Consider the following 19375-nt stretch of genomic DNA (forward strand, 5'->3'; position numbering starts at 1 on the left):
CAAAACCTGCTGTAAAGAATAAGCTGATTGCTCAGCTTATTGATTGGGGAGGACCATAATATTACTCCCAGTCCTGCATTTAAACATAAAAAACAGGATTATTGGAAATAATATACAAAGAAATATCAGAGAAAAAGTTGCAATTTTACGTATTATCTCTGTTTTTGATGAGGATAGTTTTACAATGAACATCATTCATGTTAAAAAAGCAACAACAGAAATTTGGTGCACACATTTAAATGGATAGTTTTCTAGCATAAACACAGGTATATGTGCAGAATGTATCTTAACCAGGAAGATGGAAGTTCCCAGTAAGAAAAGTTAACTGGAAAGGCTCACTAAGCCAGAATTCTGATCTGGAGAGTCAGAAGAACCTTAGAAGCTCCTAATTTGCAAATTTAATATGGCTGCTCGGCGCATTAATAGTATTTATAACTACTGTAATGAACATTATATGAACATTTCTGTCAGTTCTCAGTGCACACACGGGACTGTACAGTTTCTATCATAAAATTTGCATTATTATTCAGTTACACTTATTATTCAGTTTTAACCTTTTTTAAGCACAATCTTTGTGTTTTTGGTAGAATTGAGGCCATAATTCTGATTAAGTAAACGCAAAAGCTTACTGGGGGCCTGTTTTTTTTTTTCCATTTGTCCATTTGATCCACTTTAGAGCTGAATTTGGTTTTATTTTTTCTGCTGGAACATTAGGTTGTATCCACTTTTAAGCTGTGTTAGCTGAAGATTTGAGGTTATACTGAGTCATCATAAAGTTGTCCACCTTTAAATCCAATCCACTTTGTGAAATTTAAGTCTGTAAGTTCACATCAAAATTAACTTAAAGTCACTTAAAGACAACATCTCTGCAGGGATTTTCGCCAAATTAACTTGTACAAAATTCTCCCTCAGAGAAAGTTAGAAGCGACAGAAAGTCTGGAGCATTTTCTCACACAGTCAACAGCATTGTGGTATTGGACATATTTCAGTCAATAACTCCATAACCCTCCCACGCATGTATACTGGGAAGAGCACAGTGGTCCAATTAAATGGCCAGGATGAACTCTCCACTGTTGACCCAACTGTGCATGAAACCACATTGTGTGACAATGGTAGCAAAACAACCGCAGAGCATCATGTATGCCAGTTGCCAGCTACACAGTTAGCACAGAGGGGTTTACCAGCACACTTTTAGTCATCCAGCCATACATCACTGTAGCCAGACAACTCAGTCTCTGTATTATCTTATCTTAAAACTTCCTTCTATTTTAAAATTACTGATAAGAGATGAACATAACTTGAAGTGGCCTTTTCTGCCATGACTTCTTGAACTTTCCCACTGTGCTCGGTGTTGGTAAATGCAGTGAGTTCTATTGAACAAACCCTTGTTATGCTGCCATTGAGGAGAGAGAGAGAGAGAGAGAATCAGTCATGATCATCGCTGGGATGTTGTGCGGCCTTGGCATTTACCTGTGACATATGTGTTGTGGGATCAAATTTGTAATGCTTTCTTTAAGAAATATCTTACCCTGCTCGATTGAAAGGTGTTCAGTTTTGACGTGACATTTAAAGGATGAGATTTATTAAAATAGAAAACTATGGAACTACAGTAATTTGTCACATCTGTGGTACTTGGATAACTTCTAATCCCACTGTAGTGTTTCTGCTTTGTTTGAATCCCCCCAATAATATGGAGCTTGTTGCAGAATCATCTCCGGTCATCCCAAACATTTTAAACCATTTTACTCCAGGATCTTTTTTCTTGGCACAGCAGCCCCAGAAACAGCGTTTAAGGCCATGTCCTGTTCAGGACGTCACGCATTAACTACGGATTAGATGAAGAACACGTTTTTTTTCTTCCAGAAAATGTGGTGGAAATATCCGATCGTGTCAGCAGAGGTCATTCTGTGCATTCTACTGTCCCATGTTTATGGTTACAATCATTTCACCAGAGAAGAAGCAGCGTTTGTGTGAAAATAGTGCAAATGCTTTCTTTTACAAAGCCTCCTAATTAAAGACAGACGACTTCTTGAAGGAATTTTATCTGTTTTTCATAAAGCAAACATAAAACCACGTTTTACTCATTAAATGTTTTAATGTTACCTTACGAACAAATAATTTGAAATATTAAGCGAAAAGAGTGTCCAATTAGCAAGTTAAGACATCAAAAAGTGACCTGAACGTTAACCTCAAATGGTGATATTTCTCTCCTTCATATGTTGTCCAGTGTGTTGGTAATGCACTTCCCAGATGTTTTCATTTACATGGATTTCTACAGAAATGGGCAGCGTGTCTTGTTCTTTCCAGCAACTCCACATGCTTTCAGCAGCAGCTTTGTGTTTTAGATTATCTTTAGTATTATTATTATTACGGCAATGATTTATTAATATTTAAGTTTTGAGGGACCTTAAGGTGTATAAGCATTATTCCAAGGGTTTTTAGGCGTGTAGCTTCTCTTCCGTAATTACGACAATGCTGCCATCTTGTGGCCAAACTTATATCTCTCTGACATTTGCATCATGAAAAGTCCTGTTTTGTTGTGTTTCGTAGTGTTGCTCATGAAAATAATGACAGTTCCAGGTTGCCCTGTGATGGACTGACAAACCATCCGGGGTGTATTGATGGATGGATGGATGGATGGATGATCACATGCACTCTCAAAAGCACCGATTACTTCCAAACTTCTCTCTAATGGTGCAAAATTTAAAAAATATATATGTACTTTTGAATGAATCAACTGCATAACAGAAAATCAAACATATTTTATTTATTCATAATACAAATATATATTCCATATAATTAATATAACCTAATACAATATGTATTACATGTGAAAAGGTGATCAAGTGACCTTTTGGTGCCATTTATTTCTTATGCATATATTATCTGAAAAATATCAGTTACAGAGTAAAATGAGATACTATCTGCAGTAAAACTTTTACAATAGTAGTGTAAACCATTATAATGTCATAAATGTTGTGAAATGGGTTGACAGAAGCTTCATCGGATCTGCAAAGCTGAGAGCAAAAATAGAACTGTGCTCTGGGGCAGAAAGACGTCTTTGGTCCGACACTATTTATTTTACAGTAACTACTGTCAAATGAAATTCATTCAGTCAACATCTGGGTCCAGACCCCCCCCCCCCCCCCCCCCCCAAACATTCCCCTTTATTAAAACTTAATAAAACCTACTCAGAAAGAGGCACCATGGCATTTTCAGTTTTAGCCATTTTGGCAGATATTTCCATAACAACTTTCTAACAGAAAAAGTCTTCATCCAGGTTTGGACAAGTTGTTTCACATTCAGAAGTCAAACAAGAACAAAATACTGAAACAATTCTAACAGTTCTTGTGCTGCAGAACTTAAAAACTTGCTTTTTTTTCTTCACATTTATATTTGTGCTGCCTTTCTTCATTGTTGTTATTATTATTCTTCCAGACATAAATGACTGTCCAGCTATTTCTGTGTGCGAGCCCCCCGTTTCTTTCTCCCTGCAGTGGTATTTCAAACTAGGGCTCAAAGTGAACACTCAATTATCAACACGGACATTTGCTGATGCTTGACATATTTTCTCTCTGCAGTGAGGAGGGATGATGTGTACTTACAAGCAAAGACTAGTCTGGATATCAGCTCATATCAACAGCATGATGATGTCAAAACAGTTTACGTGAGCTGGAATAGTTTAGTAATCAAATATTTGAGTTGTTGCCATTATAGGATAGACTAACTATAAATTAGATTTGCCTTGGGTTTTACTTGCGTGGATGGATTTTAGGTGGAATTTTATTATATTTTATCCAGCATAACGTTGCTCTAAAAACTTGGGCTGTCTTGCTTTACATGTTGCCGGCAGACCTTGGAAGGAAAAAGATGGCCTTTTGACCCTGGTGGGTGTCTGGTCCTGCTTTGGGTTGGCCATTCCTCTTCAAAGCAACATACCAGTTGTATTTCTGAGAGCGATACGTGTTGTAGTGATTCTCCTCATACTTCTCCAGAAAGTAGCACTCATCACTTAGTGCTTGCTGTGACAAGAAACAAAAAGAAGTCTGTGGTTATCCTGAAAATTTCCACTCTTTGGCTGTTGGGTAAAAAAGCTGCGGCCATCGAGATTTGCTGACTTTAAGCTTGTTGTCGAGTAAGTGTATAATAAAAAAGAAATGTGGAAAACTAGAAACAAAATGAGAGGATAAGATCTAAAAACTCACTGATCCGTAGAGGCGTCCGCTTTTGCTCATGGCCAGATATCTTCCGGTCATCTCACCTTTGATGACCACCACTCCCACACTTAAAGCTTTCATCCTCAAGATATCTGCAACATGCATCATCATACCACAGCGTGATTTTTTCTTTTCATTGCCTGTCTATGTTTGGAGTGAAAAACATGCAGAATCTAACAATTACTTCCCAAATTACAGTATTTGCGCAGCATATTTCAGGGGAAAGAGGCCTTGCAACACAAATATGTACACAGCGTATGAAGCTAATTAGATTCTTAAATCACTGAACAGCTTTACTGGAACTACTGGGTTTAGATACCTCACAGAAGAGGACTTTGTTAGTTTGTTGAAGAACTAACTGAATCGCGTTATTCATGAGCGTAAATGAAATATTATGGCAGGCCAAGGAAGGTATTCATAGCGGTTTTCAACACATCTACACATCTCTTTTTACTAAATTCACTTAAAAAGTGGGTAAAGTTAAAAGTTTTATTTCAAATTCTGTATCTGGCCATCACAAATAAAAAGAAGAGAGGAAGATTTTGTGTATCTCACCATAAGGATCGTTTTCCTGCCTCCCACCGTTCACAGTTCCATCTGGTAAAATCCTCAGGTGATACCCTCCATTCTGACTGTAGAGCCTTGTCAGCATGCGTTGCTCCGTCTTGGACAGATCTAGCGATGCCGAGCCGAATGGCAGCACTGTGACCTCCCCCTCAGACATCCCGTGTAGAGGTTGAGCAGATTGATGTCCCTGTGTCTGCAAATACAGAGATGTGTAGCAGCCACAACACTTTGAAAGCGTCTGAGAAACAAAAGGAGGCAGGAAAGAAAAAGGACAACACTGTTCTCCTTGTATGAATATAGGAAATGCACCACTCCCCAGCCTCCAAAAAATGTCATCCTCCCTCCCTCTGTCTGTCTCTGTTATTGCTTTTTTCAGACACACATTTTTTTTCTTCTTTTTTAGAAGTGATGCAACCAGCCAGGGATCAGAACTGGACGCAGGCCAGACAGGGCAGGCACATGACCGAACATGTTTTCTGACTGAACATCACTTTGATTCTGTCTGCGTGAAAATAATTTCCAGATGAAAGTGATTGGTGTGAAGTTAATGAACAAAATGAAAAACACATGGGCACAGCAGGAAATGATCAGTTATGCTTTTAATACATGCTTGTCATTTTGTAAGTAATACTTTAATAGTCTAATAAGGGGGCAACACATGCCTTTTCTATCCACTAATAAAACACTAGAGACATTCATTTTGTCAGAAGCATAATTTTGCACCTACATTTGCAGTACAGACCACTTTTAAATAGTCAAATCACCAGCAGACACTCTCCAGAGGTTTCCATTCACCCAGCGACATCAGTCTTACCCTCTGGCTGTCTGACTCCTCCAATGCTTATCCAAAAAACAGTTAAGCTCTTTTTAAAGCCACAATCTCAGTATAATCTTTACGTCCTGGAGAGCAAAGTTTCCAGAGCAGCAGTAGCTGTCATGAAGCCTGTCCAGTGAAACAGAGGAACAGCAGTGCCGGATCCAGCCAGCGGTGCTACTGCAACAACTCTGCTCTTTGTTATCATTTGTTACCAGAGGTAGAGCCGCGACAGAGCCAAGCCATCCCACATGTGGAATGTCTCTGGAAGGAAGAGGGAGCAGTGGGAAAAGAAAGAGAATATGGCAAATGAAAAGCCACAAAAGGAATGTAAGGCCTGCCTACCCACCCACTCACAGCCTGGCTTCCCAAGCACTAGACCTGGGGGGAAAAGAGGGTTACGGCATATACACAACAGTTCTCATCAGACTGGGACCTTCGGACAGAGCAGCAGGTGGGAATGACGTCAAAAGTCTAACAGATGATAAAGAGTGTAGATGTGGGAGGGGTAATTTAACCTATGTGTATACTGGCAAGAAGGGCTTGAGTGAAGGCGTTTGGGTTCAAATAGAGCAAAGTTCAAACAGGAATAAAACGGTGGAAGCAAAATAAATGCAAGAATGGGGAACTTTATTTTAGAAAAAGCAAGACTGAAACTTGTGTGAAACTGCCTTTACTCATCTACTTCACCTGTTTAACTTAATGCCATAGACAGACAGACAGACAGACAGATAGACAGATAGACAGATAGATAGATAGATAGATAGATAGATAGATAGATAGATAGATAGATAGATAGATAGATAGATAGATAGATAGATAGATAGATAGATAGATAGATAGATAGATAGATAGATAAGCCTCCATTCTGTAGTCCATTTCCCTCTGAACAGCTGAAAGACTGAAAGAAACTATTATGAGATGTGCACAACTCAGATTATAAAATGATGTGCTCAGATTATAAGAACATCTGTTATGGGCCACAACCAAACAGGGCAGAGCAACGACTTTAAAACTTTAAAATAAAAACATGCAAACTAGTTACATGGGAAACACATGAAACCCCTCACAAGCCTCTTAATAATTTTATTTTATCCTAAATAAGAAATAATTGATTTAGAGAAAAATATGATTACACTTCTATCCATCTTACACACAAACACACAAGGAGGATATATATATATATATATATATATATATATATATATATATATATATATATATATATATATATATATATATATATATATATATATATATACATACACATATATACGTGTGTGTGTGTGTGTGTGTGTGTGTGTACAGTGTACTAGTGTTGAAGTATGGCAACATAGTTTTTCTGAAAAGCTCCAAAAAGAATCATATAACCCAATAACATGCTGACAAGCAAATGAGAGGAATGAGAGATAACATGAAGTTGGGTAATCGGTAAAAAGCAAATTGGAACTTAGTAAACTTCCAGGATCAGAGGTGAAATGTCTTTAAAAGCCAAATGGAAAACTGTTTCTTTCTCTTTACATACACAGGATTACTGTGACCTGATCACTGAAAGTATATTAAGTTTGATGTCAGCATGTCCTGATTTTCCTAAGTGAAGTGTTGGTGAATCGTCATGCCAAATGTTCTCCCTTTTTTCTCTGCTGTCTGGACTTTACAGACTTAAGTACATATCTGTTCTCCTTCAACTCCTCCCTCACCTCACCACCCTTCTAACAACGTCAGAGGACTCATTTTAACAAGCCGGCGTCAGATCTAAAATTACCTTCCTCCAGCACAGAGAGGGGGGCTGAGACAGACTGACGCAAGTGTCCAGGCCATTGGATCAAATCAGACCCTGGAAACCAGCAGGGCTGTCACTCTGTCTGAGCAATGATAACTTCTTCCAGCAGTCCATCCTCCTGGAGACACTGGAGAGGAACACAATATGAACAACCATGAAAAGACAAAAAGAGATGGATGACAAAACCTCTACAGCAGTCACATTTCCGCTTGGAGCTGCTCCGCATGTGGGAGTCAGGTCACAGGATCCAGGATCTGCATTGCATTTCTACAGTAATTCATCAAAACTATCATACCATAACCTCTTACATTACAGTGTTGCAACTAGTCCCAGTGGGAATGAAAAGGGAAGAAAATGGAGCAATAAGAACACAAACATGGCTGAGCAGACACAGTCCTCCAGGGCCAGTGTCCAGCAGGTACTGGATGTGTCCCTGCAGCAACACACCTACTTAAAATGAATGTGTGGTGAACAGACTGGTGCAGCACTTTATGGGAAGTTCGGCTCTTTTCAAAGATTTTGCTTTTTTTGACTTGTTTTCCTCAGGAAAGTTGGCTTTTTTGGCTCCCAAATGGCTCTTCATTTACGATCATTCAGAGCTTCTATTTTGAGTGTTTTTGTTTGTCAGTAATGCAATTTTTATTCATTTTTTCACCATAACAGACTAATTTTTGTGAATGTTTTCAGTAGAAAAGAAAGACACGTTTAATGTTTTAATCAAACATTTAAACCAGGGGTGTCCAAAGTCAGTCCTCGAGGGCCGATGTCTTGCAGGTTTTCCATGTGTTCCTGTCCCAACACACCTGTCTTCCATTAAATGGATCCAACGGCAAATGTCAACTAATATAGTTAATTAACTTCAGTCAGGTTTGTTGGAGCAGGGATGCATGGAAAACCTGCAGGATTGTGGTCCTCAAGGACCAGAGCTGGACTCTCCTAATATAAACATACAACTGAATGCATAACAATACGCATAGAAAGTCCAAGAATCTGAACATGATTACACTAATTACCTAATTTTACACACATGCAATTGGCTTCAGGTGCTTTCTTTTACAAAGTGGTATGAGCCCAGTTGTTCCTCATGTGGATTTAATAGAGTGCCCATCAAAATTAGTCCCACACAATTTAAAGTTTCAGTTGTCTTCGACAGGAATCAGTTCTTCTTGTCCACTGCAGCGAATCAGCTCTCAAACTCAGCTCGTTCATGAACAATACATCACCAGTAACAATAACCTGTTGGAGATCTTTGTATCAGGTGTTGCAGTCGGTCAAACCTCCAGGAGCTGGTGACTCCTGTCTGAGGATCCTAACAAGGCACTAATGAACGATGAAAACTGCAGAACCACCGTGACTGTGACAACAGCATTACTTCAGTAATAATAGAAGCTGAATGTTTAGGAATCTGTGTGTGCATGATAATTGGTATGCAGCAGAAATAAAAAACACTCCTCCACAATGTGCACTGTGTAAATTTAGAAATGAACTGCAGGGTGCTGACATTTCTAAAAAAAAAAAAAAAAAAAAAGGTTTCTAAAACAAACAATCTCAGAGTCTATTTTCTGCGCATTTATGTATTCACTGTCTGTCTGGCACTTGCTTGACAATAAACATCAGTGAAGTGGAGGCTGGGTGGATGATTCACAGGAGTGGCCTCATCTCTTTCTTCTTCTCTCTGTTATCTCCTGCAGCAGCTAAATGTTTAAACCACAGAGATTTTCTATCACACGACTATGCAGGAAATATGCTGGAAAAATGAGTTCAGCGCCCAAAAATGGATATCCTGACCTACTTTTCCTCACCTGTTCTTCAGCAGCAAGACGCTTTTTTAAAAAAAAATTTTTTATTAACTACTGTTTACCAGGAGGTGGCAGGATATCTTATGAAATCTCAACAAAACTTCATAAAGTTTGAAACTGAGATGAAAGTAGATTTCACAAAATTTCCCTTTTTAAAATTTTTTTTTTGTTTTTGTTTTTTAATGCTTTTTTTAAAATAGCTATTACATGCATGTCAATTACTTGTATTTACAGTATAAATGTGTAAATAGACAGCCAGATATTTTGGTTCAGTCATTGCCTTTCCTATCTAAATACTTTATTAACCCCAGATGGAAATTACAAGATATTCTAATCCCTTTAAGACAATGCTGTGAAAATATGATCACATTACTGCTTATTTACAGATGTTCTTTATACCCAAACATTTACATTCCTGAGAAAAATTTGCTCTTCTGGCTCCTCAGTTTCTAAATCCTGCCCTTGATAGCATAGTACATCTGTAGTTGCATGGAGATGTCACTGGATGTCTCTCAGCAATGCTCCATTATAATAGAGTCAAGTTTTATTGAATATATAAATAAAAAAACAAGCAGAAAGACAAACATCTTCCAGACCAGCAAGCTCACACTCTGGTCCTTTTGAGCTTCTGTCCTGCAGGTAATTTCCTGCTGCAACACTAAAGATCCAAGTAAAATTAATTCCACTTTTTTTTTTTTTTTTTTTTTTTTTTTTTTAAAAGTTCTACACAATAACCTATCAATATGAAAACATTTGCAAAAAACTTTTCGTCAGCTTTATCAGGCCACCAAAGGCGCCAGTGAAAAAATGTCCAAGTGAAAATATTGTGCATCATGTCACAGAGCTATCAGGAACAGACAAATGGACTCAAACAAAAACAAAACAAAAACTATGTTTTCTAAGTTTTCTGATCTACATTTTATAATGTTTCAATGTGGCCTGGGTACGCAATCAGCACCTATGCAACTTCCAAGCACAGTTTAACAGGTGTCCAGTTTCAGTGCTCAATGGCTACAGTCCTGCAGGTTTTCCTTGTATCTCTGCTCCAACACACCTTACTCAAAAATAATCAGTAATGGTGCAGAACGTCATAGGGTTTCGAGGACCGACTTTGGACAACACAACTGTGAATAGTCCAGTGGCAATGTCCTGCAAAGTAGCAGGGAATCTTTTAAGAGGCTAACTTTGACCAAATATGTTTACAGAACACGTTTGTTTGTATGACTGCCTGAAACCGGACTCATAAATTATATATGCGATTCAAGGATGTTCAAGATAAATCACACACTATCTTCTCTCTGATCTGTGCTACCTAACGGGGATGATCACGACTCTGAATATGTCCTATTTATCTGTGGACACTACACTTGGAGTATATGAATATATTGCATCACTGAGTTTGCATGACAAAAATGTTATGCAGAGACAATAACATATAAAAATATACTTTTCAAAAGTTTCTTTGAATTGTTTTATTATTTAAATCAACCACTGTATCAGCCTCTTCAGAATCACAGCCAGCAGGACAAAATGAAATAATTACTTGATAAACCTGAGAAACCATTGGACACGTTTGGAGAAGGTCAATGTAGCCGGTACGGTGTTAAGCTGGCATGAAAAACTGTCACCAAATTCAGTATTTCGTCTTTAAAATTCTCAAATTTATGGATTAAGTGAAATTTTCTAATTTCAAAATGACTAAATATAAAATCTGTACAAGGTCAGTAGCACTTTTGTTTTCTCAACAAGAAGCTGGTAGATGTTGATTGGACTGATGAAATTACAGAAGGGCTAGAACATCTCATTAACAGCTTCCTGATGGCCATAAAGTATCCTATCTGGGAGGGTGTCACATTAGTGCTGATCTTGATTAAGACCTCTTTCTTTAAATACACTGAATTAAAAATCTTTTTATGCTTAAACCATTTGACGTTGCACTGTTCAAGATACTTTCATGTGTGTGTATTTCTGTGTACACAGTGACTAAGAGCAGCAGCTGCTAAATAATAGCCTGCACGTGCTGTACCTGATTAGAAACCGGTCAAATCTGGATCTGCAACCAGTCGTCCCCTTCTCAGAATTTACACAGAAATATCAGACAACTTCTTGTAAATGACCATCTCTGCACACTTCACTACAACAGATGGAGAAATGAGCAAAAAACCGGACGCTGTGCTCTGCTTTGGAGGAGGAAGTAGCAGTTCTAAATCAGAGGTTTTCACATATCAGCCGCAAACGCTGCATTGTGTCAATGACAGACATGCAATGTATGGGAAGAAAAAACGCAATGGAAACAGTGCTGAAAATGTCTTAAAATATATTTAATTTTTTGTAGAGTTTCAGATAAAAATAGGATTTCTTTATTTTTGAGAAAATGTGACTTTTGAATTCCATCAAAATGTTAAAAACACAATCTTATTTGCAAACAAAGATCCTCATAAATTTTGAGTTTACACATTTCAGTGATTAACATCAGTTTAATGGCAGGGTGCAAGAAGCATAAAAATAAACAAACAACAAAAAGTATCAAGAGGACTAACTATACCCAAAGCAAGACAAGCACCCATAAAATGTGATTGAATGCTCAATACTTCCTGTCTGTATATGCTCAATGAGACTTAAATGGACATTTGTATTCTGCACACCCTCTAATACTATCATTTTCAAAAACCATAATGATTTAGCAATAAAATGAAATTCCCAGTGAAGCAATTCACATACTTTAAAAAGGAATTCTTTTTGAGAAAGAAAGAAAGAAAGAAAGAAAGAAAGAAAGAAAGAAAGAAAGAAAGAAAGAAAGAAAGAAAGAAAGAAAGAAAGATTTTTACACTCTTGTTAGAGCAGAAAAGCAAAGTGTGTTGCAGTACCGTATCCTGCCAGTAGAGTGCGCCAGAAATGAGCACCATGGAGGCAGAGTGGGCAGAAAACGCCTCACAGAAATTCCCCGCTCTGGTTGAAATGACCTCAGCGTCTCCTCCCACCATTCAAGTTCTACAAAGATCGTCTATTCTTGGGAAGGATATTACAATTAATTAAAATAGGTAAACTGGAAAATAGGTAGCATGTCTATTAGCTTTAACGTATGTAGGTGGTTTGAGTGTTTGTTGACTAATATTTATTTATTGATAAAAACAAAATAACTCAGAAATTTGGGCCTACCCATATAGATAGGAACATGGCCTACATTTTAAAAATGGAATAATAATATTTTCTTCACAAGTTGAAAGATCTGCTGTCTCATCTTTTATTCTGTGAAAAGTGTGAAATCAATTCAAGTGTCACTTAGTGCTCTGGAGTCACTATAGATTACTAGAAATACATTTTCAATGTTATTCTGAAAACTTAACAAAATTTTTTCTGTTTTGTGTTTAATAGTTGCAACTGGACATGCATTATGATATTACAAAATAATAAATTACCATGTTAAGTGAATTTATATAACATCATATGACATTCCTCTTTCAGCGTTCAGGAAGAAATATTCATATTTGTTTGTCAAACTCTGGGATTTATTATTTTCTCTATACTTTAAAATTATTATCTAGCTATGATATGCTCTAATATGGATTTTTTTTCATACATACATTTACTCTTTTCTATGAAAGACTGTAACTGAAAAATGCTGACTTTTTTGACAGTGACTTAATTGTTGATCTTGAAATGCCTTTTGGAGAATCTCTTTGCATCTAAACTATTGTTTATTGTGTTTTTATGAGATCTTTTGCAAAAAAAAGACACGGTATGCTAAACACTTAGAATAATCAGTCCAGAAAATGCTAATTTGTCCAGTTTAAAATAGGCACAGGTAGTCTTTCTTATAAATGCGTTTTCAAAACTATGATCAGAGTGAGACATCATACTATAATTTCTAACTTTAACTCTGAAATTGCTCACGTGCATCCGCCCCAACGGGCAGGCACTTGAGCCCAGGCATCTCATTGGTCGAATCAGACATCAATCAGGGATTATCCGTGTTTGGGTAGGTTGATGACTGTCTGCGGCGTTTCTCCTGTGGAGAAACTAGTGCTTTAAAGCCGCCCAAAAGAACGCACCACATTACTGTAGGAGCTGAGTTTAGTTTTTGTTGTTTTTATTTATTTATCTTTTATTGTAGCCGCCTCCACCCCCCCTCCTCATCGTCTCTGCCTGAGTCTGTCCGGTCCAGAATGACTTGGTCGCGAGGAATGCAGCACCGGCTTACCTGAGCAAGTGGACACCTTTTCTTTGAGCCTCTTCAGGCACCTAAATGCGATGACCGTTTATTTTATTTAATTGGACGCCGTGTCGGGTTGGTGCTGAGGAGGAAGAGTTCCTTGTGCAAAACAAACGGGGGGTTATGTAGGCAGGCACATCCTCGCCTTGTTGTTTTCATGTTTGAATAGGATTTTCCACCAGCAGCAGCAGCAGCAGCAGCACACGGGCTCTCCCACCTCTACCGCATCTTGTTCCTCTTTCCTACTACTGTTTGGACCTTTTCTCTGCCCCCCTTTCTCTTGGCTGGGTGGTCCAGGTCGTGTGGAGGCCAGTGGTGGAGCAGAAGATGGGACTACCCGCTCTGGAGTTCAGCGACTGCTACCTGGACAGCCCGCAGTTCAGGGAGAGACTCAAGTCTCACGAACTGGAGCTGGACAAGACTAATAAGTTCATCAAGGAGCTGATTAAAGACGGCAAGGCGCTGATTCAGGCTTTGAAAAGTAAGTGGAAGTGGACAGGTGTGTCTGTTTATGTGTATGGTCGCGAGAGTTGTCTGATGGGAAATGTTCTACCGACATGCCTTCCTCAAAGAGGAAGGAAAACATGATAGCGTGTGTGCGTGCGTGTGTGTGTGTTTGTGTGTGTGTGTGTGTGGCTTTGACAGATTGACTTCAAGACCGAGATGCCTGCAGGTGCCTGAAAGAGAGTTGCATGAAAACCTTTACAGACCACCACCATGAAAACCTTTACAGACTTTAACGATGCATAATGATGCATCAAACTTTAGAATCACAAGCAGCTTAACAGGCCGAGTGTGTTTGCACGTGTTGAGGATGCATTGTACATAATACAACTATGTTATGGAAGAAGTGATCCAAATACAACTTATACAACAAAGGTGGTAATGAAACAGTTGTGGATTGTGCTTTATACAGTGTTCCCTGCAGGTTTTATCATGAAGGTTCACAAGTGTATCCCATCTCATCAAACATAGTTTCATGATTAGTGTACCTTTATATTCTATGTCTTTCTATATAATAATAGTTCTTCTTCTTCTTCTTCTTCTTCTTCTTCTTCTTCTTCTTCTTCTTCTTCTTCTTCTTCTTCTTCTTCTTATTATTATTATTATTATTATTATTATTATTATTATTATTATTATTGGTTGCATGAAGCTTGTTTATTACCAGTCCAGATAGTGTAGCTGGCATTTTATTAACCTTGAATATCTTTAATGCAAAATATTTCCTGGTAACATATTGTTGATGGGTGTGATAGTGTTACAACTGTGTTACATAAAGTCACAAAGCCTTAAAGACATGTAGCTGACCTCTAAATGAAGAAAACTTGCTTATTATAAGGTACAGTTAGAATGACAATCATTGTGGTTGATAATGTCATATCTAGATTATTTAGCAACCTTATTTTCTTGCTATGGAAACACGATGGACTGATGGTACTTTTGAAATTAAGTGTTTTATTAATAGTGAATTTAATTTAACGAGAGATAAAGTAGATTTTAATGAGAACTTAAAGGTGTAGTTAACGGTAATGGGAAAAAAAGACATTTTGGTGCCTCTTCACAGTCAGTCAGTCTAGATTATTTCTGAAAAGTATGACAGAAATGGTGATGAATGTCTTCATTGTTAATATGTTGGTAACAGAAGGAGGAAGACATTCAGCTGATGACAATTTGCCCGTGTCAGTCCCTTAACACACAATCTGAGCTGAAAAACCCCAGCTGTAGTCCCCCCCCCCCCTCTCCTCTTCTGACTCCCGTCAAGCCCTACTACACATGTGATGCTGTACAACCAGATCTCAGTTGAAGACAAAGTATGACTTCTATGCGAAAGAGAGTCTTTACATTATGGGCTAGCTTAAAAACAACAGCCAGTTTCAACTGAGCGGGGAAACAGTGGTAATAAGAGGAAACTGGTTGTAGCTAAAGACAGATGGTTTAACAGGTTGAAGGCAAGTTTCTGGTATTTGTCGGGGCTATGCTGTTTTTAACCTCACCGCTGGCTGAAACTGTTTGTATGGTTTAGGAGGTATAGGATCTGGGTCATGAAATAGTCACAATTATAATGATAGTTCTAGTTTTTAGGAGTGTTAAAGTGGAGATTACCACTTCTTCCACATTGTTTGAAGTGTAAAGATATGATACATTAATACAGACTCCCAGTGGTCTCTGGATGTGGGACTGTCGCAATAAGTAATAGGTCAATAATCGCACAATAAGAAAAAATGTGCGCAATAAGTTTGCCGGACGAAATAATTTTCATTTGTCTTTCTTTTTTCTCTCTCTCGAGTACCACATTTGTTTTAAAACAAGATTAACTAAACACAGCAATACAACAAGCTTTCATCTGTACCTAAAACACAACCATCAACTGCAAAAAAAAGACCATAACAAACAGGCTAGCTCCATCTTCCCAACAGTCCCACAGTCACTGTGGTGTTTAACCGACAGATTAAACACAGACAAGATAGTGAAAAATGATGTGCACTCTGGTTGGTGAAGCAATTCTGCCTTTAGTATTGTTAAAAAGGCAAAATTTTGAAAAAATGTTGCAAACAATTCACAGCCAGTGTGAATTGCCTGGATGAACATACTTGTTACAAACGGCATTTCCACAAATTTACAATGATATGAGAAATGACACACTGAAGTCAATCAAAGATATTTAATTTTACCATTCCACCTCTGGTCAAGTCCAAACATGTCCCCTTATATGAGCTTGGCCATAGACTATGTAAGTGTTATGTTACAAAGTGTTTAGAAACTATATGTTCCTCCAGATAACCACATTGCCAAAACCCTAGGAGAAATCCTGATCTGTTTTAGCAGACTGGGGACTGGATGAGCATAAACTAGTCTGCATGTCAAGCTAAATGTTCTTTGGAAAAGACAAAAAAGGTATACTTGCATTATTATGGCTTTGTTGTTATTTAAGTTGAAACTTATCTAAAATGACAACAATAATCACGTAGTGCAATGTTACCATCTATTGCAAACATTTCTAAGACAATTAATCACACAGCAAAATTTGTTACTGTGACAGGCCTACTAGAAGCGTCTCAAGTTGTCTATAAACTTTAAGGATTGTCTGAGTTTGATATAAATTGTGCCATCACGCATGGTGGCAGCTGGATTTTAGGTTGCAGATCTAGAGAAAGGAGGAGGAGTGGGATCAGCAATATGTTTGGTTTTTCCCTCGAGGTCATGGCTGCTGTAGTACACGGTCAAGTCAAAGGGAGCATTTATTGAATGAAGTAGTTGTGTTTTAACTCATGTGGGTTTCTTAAGGATTGCTGCAGGTGTCTCTCAGCAACAGAAGAGACTACAACACAGGACAGTTTCTTATGGGAGCTGCTGCCAGCATGCAGTCATCGCTCAGTCCTGGAGAGGAGATAATGACTGGTTATACAAAGGATCTAGATTGGTTGGTTTGGCTGTTGCATGAGCTGTTGAGTCAACTAGTAAGTTACTAGCCAAAGTCATGTTGAGTCAACTAGTCAGTGACTAGCCAAAGTCAGACAAGTTGAGTCCTGGAAAGTACAGGGCAGCCAACCTGAACTCCTCCCCCCAGAGCGTTGTGAGATGCAGCTGTAGCTTACCTTTGCAGCAAACCAGCTCAACTCTGTGTCAGTTCAAAACGGCTATAAACACATCCTTTTGTTCAACTGATATATAAAACAAATATCATAGGCATCAATTAATTATTAATATCATGCCTGCAGTAGTGAGCGTGTCATGTTTCATCAGCTCTATTTTCTCATATTCATTTCATCAGTTACTGGTATTTAGGTGACGTGAGATGCGACTGGGGAAATCCCTAAAGTTTTGTCTGCTGGTAGCAACTTTAAAGTATTTCTGTAGCTTTCACTTTTGTTTTTATTCTAAATTTACAAGCACATTACAGAGGGAACAGTAAACATTCACCTCATGCCTTGGAGCTCAGAACTCAGTTTAGCGCAGACTTATTTTTCATGTCCCAGCTTCCTCTGGATTTTCAGAGAGGGCATTGGGAGTGTCTTCACGTTTCCTGCCTCCCAACTGCACAATGCAATTTCTTTTTTGTCTTGGATTAATTTATAGACCTTGCCATTTGTTGCTGATATGAATTCTATAAATAAAGCTATGAAGTGGTGAAAGCCTGGCAGTAAATTGCTCAACATTTCCCGTTACTTTTGACAGTTAGGTGCAGCCACTTGTTAGTAAATTGTGGCTGAAGGTTTCATGCATCTGAATCTCTGTGAATGTAACATTTTACATGTATGAAAGTGTTTAACCAGTGCGGATGTTTATCAGTTGATTAAATTGACAGGTGCTGTGTTGGAAAGGTTTTTATGGTTAAAAATGGATGTATGTAAGCTTTCAGAGGCTGGTCTAGGGTTTTTACTTTTAGCTTCACCGAACTTTGTTTTTTTTTTTTCTTTTTCTTATCTTCTTACCCAGTCTGTTGCAAATATGTTTCACTGTAAGATCACCAGTGTTGCAAATTTACAGCAGCTCTATCCTGTTTGTGGGTGTTGAACTGGTTTATGTTGTAATTACAGATGAAGTGTTGGCACACATCAATGCATTCACACACACAAACTCTGCTGCAGTAACTTTTGACAGCTGCAAATCTTTGGCTGTTAATGGACATTTGAAACATACTTAAACCTCTTATAGAGGATAGATGCGTAGGCAAGAAAACACACATGCATGCATGCTTATGTGTGTTTGTCAGATGTCATTTAAGGGCAGACCTAGCTTGTCATTATGGGGGCTGTAAAGATGTTTGGTTCCCTGCTCCACCTCTTACATGACTCAATCAGCCAAACAAACCCCAAGTACCAGCTAAGCATTCACTGGTGCTGCACAGGAAACAAAACAGAGTTTGTATGATTTATAGGACACAGGCAAATAAAGCTGAGGTGTATTCAGCTGAAAGCATGTCAGCATCTTCATGGCTTTTTATTTTATGCCTGAAAGAAGCTCACAGCGCTCATTATTTTGCTATAGAAGTTCCAGGGAGTGTAGCTGAAATAATGTATCAACATTTTACAATTTTTGCTGTTTTCAAGCGTTTTAAATTTTATTTTAATTTACTTTCCATTTTCTTATATCTGACTGGTTGTTAATCACATTTTCCACTGACTGAGGGAGGAATAACTGCAGTGGATTGACAGAAAATAGCCAAGTTCATTGTCATGGCAATGGTTGGATTATCTTAAACTACTGCTTGCCTTTCATTTATTTATTTTTGTCATAGGCTGTGCCTCTTGCGAACATGTCTACAATCTGACTTGAGTGTCCTCTAATTTTTTAATTTCACCTCATGATGTGAAGGGTGTCAATCTGATGTTCATAGTTCTCCTATGCATGTTTGCTGCTAAGATGATGCCGTAGTTTGCTCACGTTGCCACCTCAGGTGATAGCCTAAACTCAACGGAGTTTGCAGTAAATGCTTATTTTGTCCATGTCAGCATCCAGACAGCAAAGGCATGTGTCATGATGTTCAATGTCTGCTGCAGATTCAATTTCTGAGCTTTCACTTTCCACTTTCTAAGCTCCCCTTCTCCAACTAGAATAGCCTTCTGAGTGCAGACCTCTGCCAAACAGCTCATTTCCATTCACATTATGATTTCCACCTGATGTTATAGTCTGCCATTAATTTAATGTGTATACACTATTCAATTCCTAGATAGATAGATTGGTAATGAATACACAGAGCAGGGTGTTTGCATGTTCTCTACAATGATGAAAGTTCCTTTGATCCCCTTATTTTTCCTCTTCTGGATCACAGTATCCAAAATTTTGCAGAGATCCAGATGTATTGATATTGATATTTTGTAAAACCTGTTGAGAATTTCTCCTGTATTTTTTTGGTCAAGCACCCTGACCATATACAGTAGAGTTGAATGCATATATACTGAAAATGGCCCTTTCTCGCAATGAAAAAGAATCCTTAAGAAAATATACTGAATCCAGATGGTGATCTGAATCACCCTCAAA

At 38.1% G+C, this 19375-nt stretch overlaps 2 protein-coding genes across 2 annotated transcripts in view; one reads left to right on the plus strand and one right to left on the minus strand.

Annotated features, from left to right (window-relative positions):
* Positions 1 to 3213: 3213 nt before the first annotated feature.
* Positions 3214 to 5800, minus strand: LOC306761957 (putative fibroblast growth factor 1). Its single transcript, XM_079248293.1, has 4 exons — positions 5599 to 5800; positions 4773 to 4977; positions 4206 to 4309; positions 3214 to 4022 (listed from the first exon to the last, which is right to left on the minus strand). The coding sequence occupies exons 2-4, from the start codon at positions 4939 to 4941 to the stop codon at positions 3837 to 3839; spliced, it is 459 nt and encodes a 152-aa protein (XP_079104419.1). The 5' UTR covers positions 4942 to 4977; positions 5599 to 5800; the 3' UTR covers positions 3214 to 3836.
* A 7725-nt stretch (positions 5801 to 13525) lies between these two features.
* The window catches only part of LOC306761606 (rho GTPase-activating protein 26-like), a 92790-nt gene continuing 86940 nt past the window's right edge, over positions 13526 to 19375 (plus strand). The window contains exon 1 of the mRNA XM_079247855.1: positions 13526 to 13874. Within this exon, the coding sequence (XP_079103981.1) occupies positions 13721 to 13874 (154 nt within the window). The 5' untranslated portion in view covers positions 13526 to 13720. The remainder of the gene's footprint in view (positions 13875 to 19375) is intronic.

The sequence above is a fragment of the Telmatherina bonti genome, assembly GCF_933228915.1.
Source record: "Telmatherina bonti genome assembly, chromosome: 10".
NCBI classification, from domain to species: domain Eukaryota; kingdom Metazoa; phylum Chordata; class Actinopteri; order Atheriniformes; family Telmatherinidae; genus Telmatherina; species Telmatherina bonti.

What these genes read in the sequence shown, in the direction of transcription:
- LOC306761957 (XM_079248293.1), bottom strand. Translation starts at nt 4,941, where the DNA reads ATGTCTGAGGGGGAGGTCACAGTGCTGCCATTCGGCTCGGCATCGCTA. An exon ending in GCAGGAAAACGATCCTTATG is followed by an intron (nt 4,310 to 4,772) that starts GTGAGATACACA and finishes TGCATGTTGCAG; the next exon opens with ATATCTTGAGGATGAAAGCT. An exon ending in GCGGACGCCTCTACGGATCA is followed by an intron (nt 4,023 to 4,205) that starts GTGAGTTTTTAG and finishes TTCTTGTCACAG; the next exon opens with CAAGCACTAAGTGATGAGTG.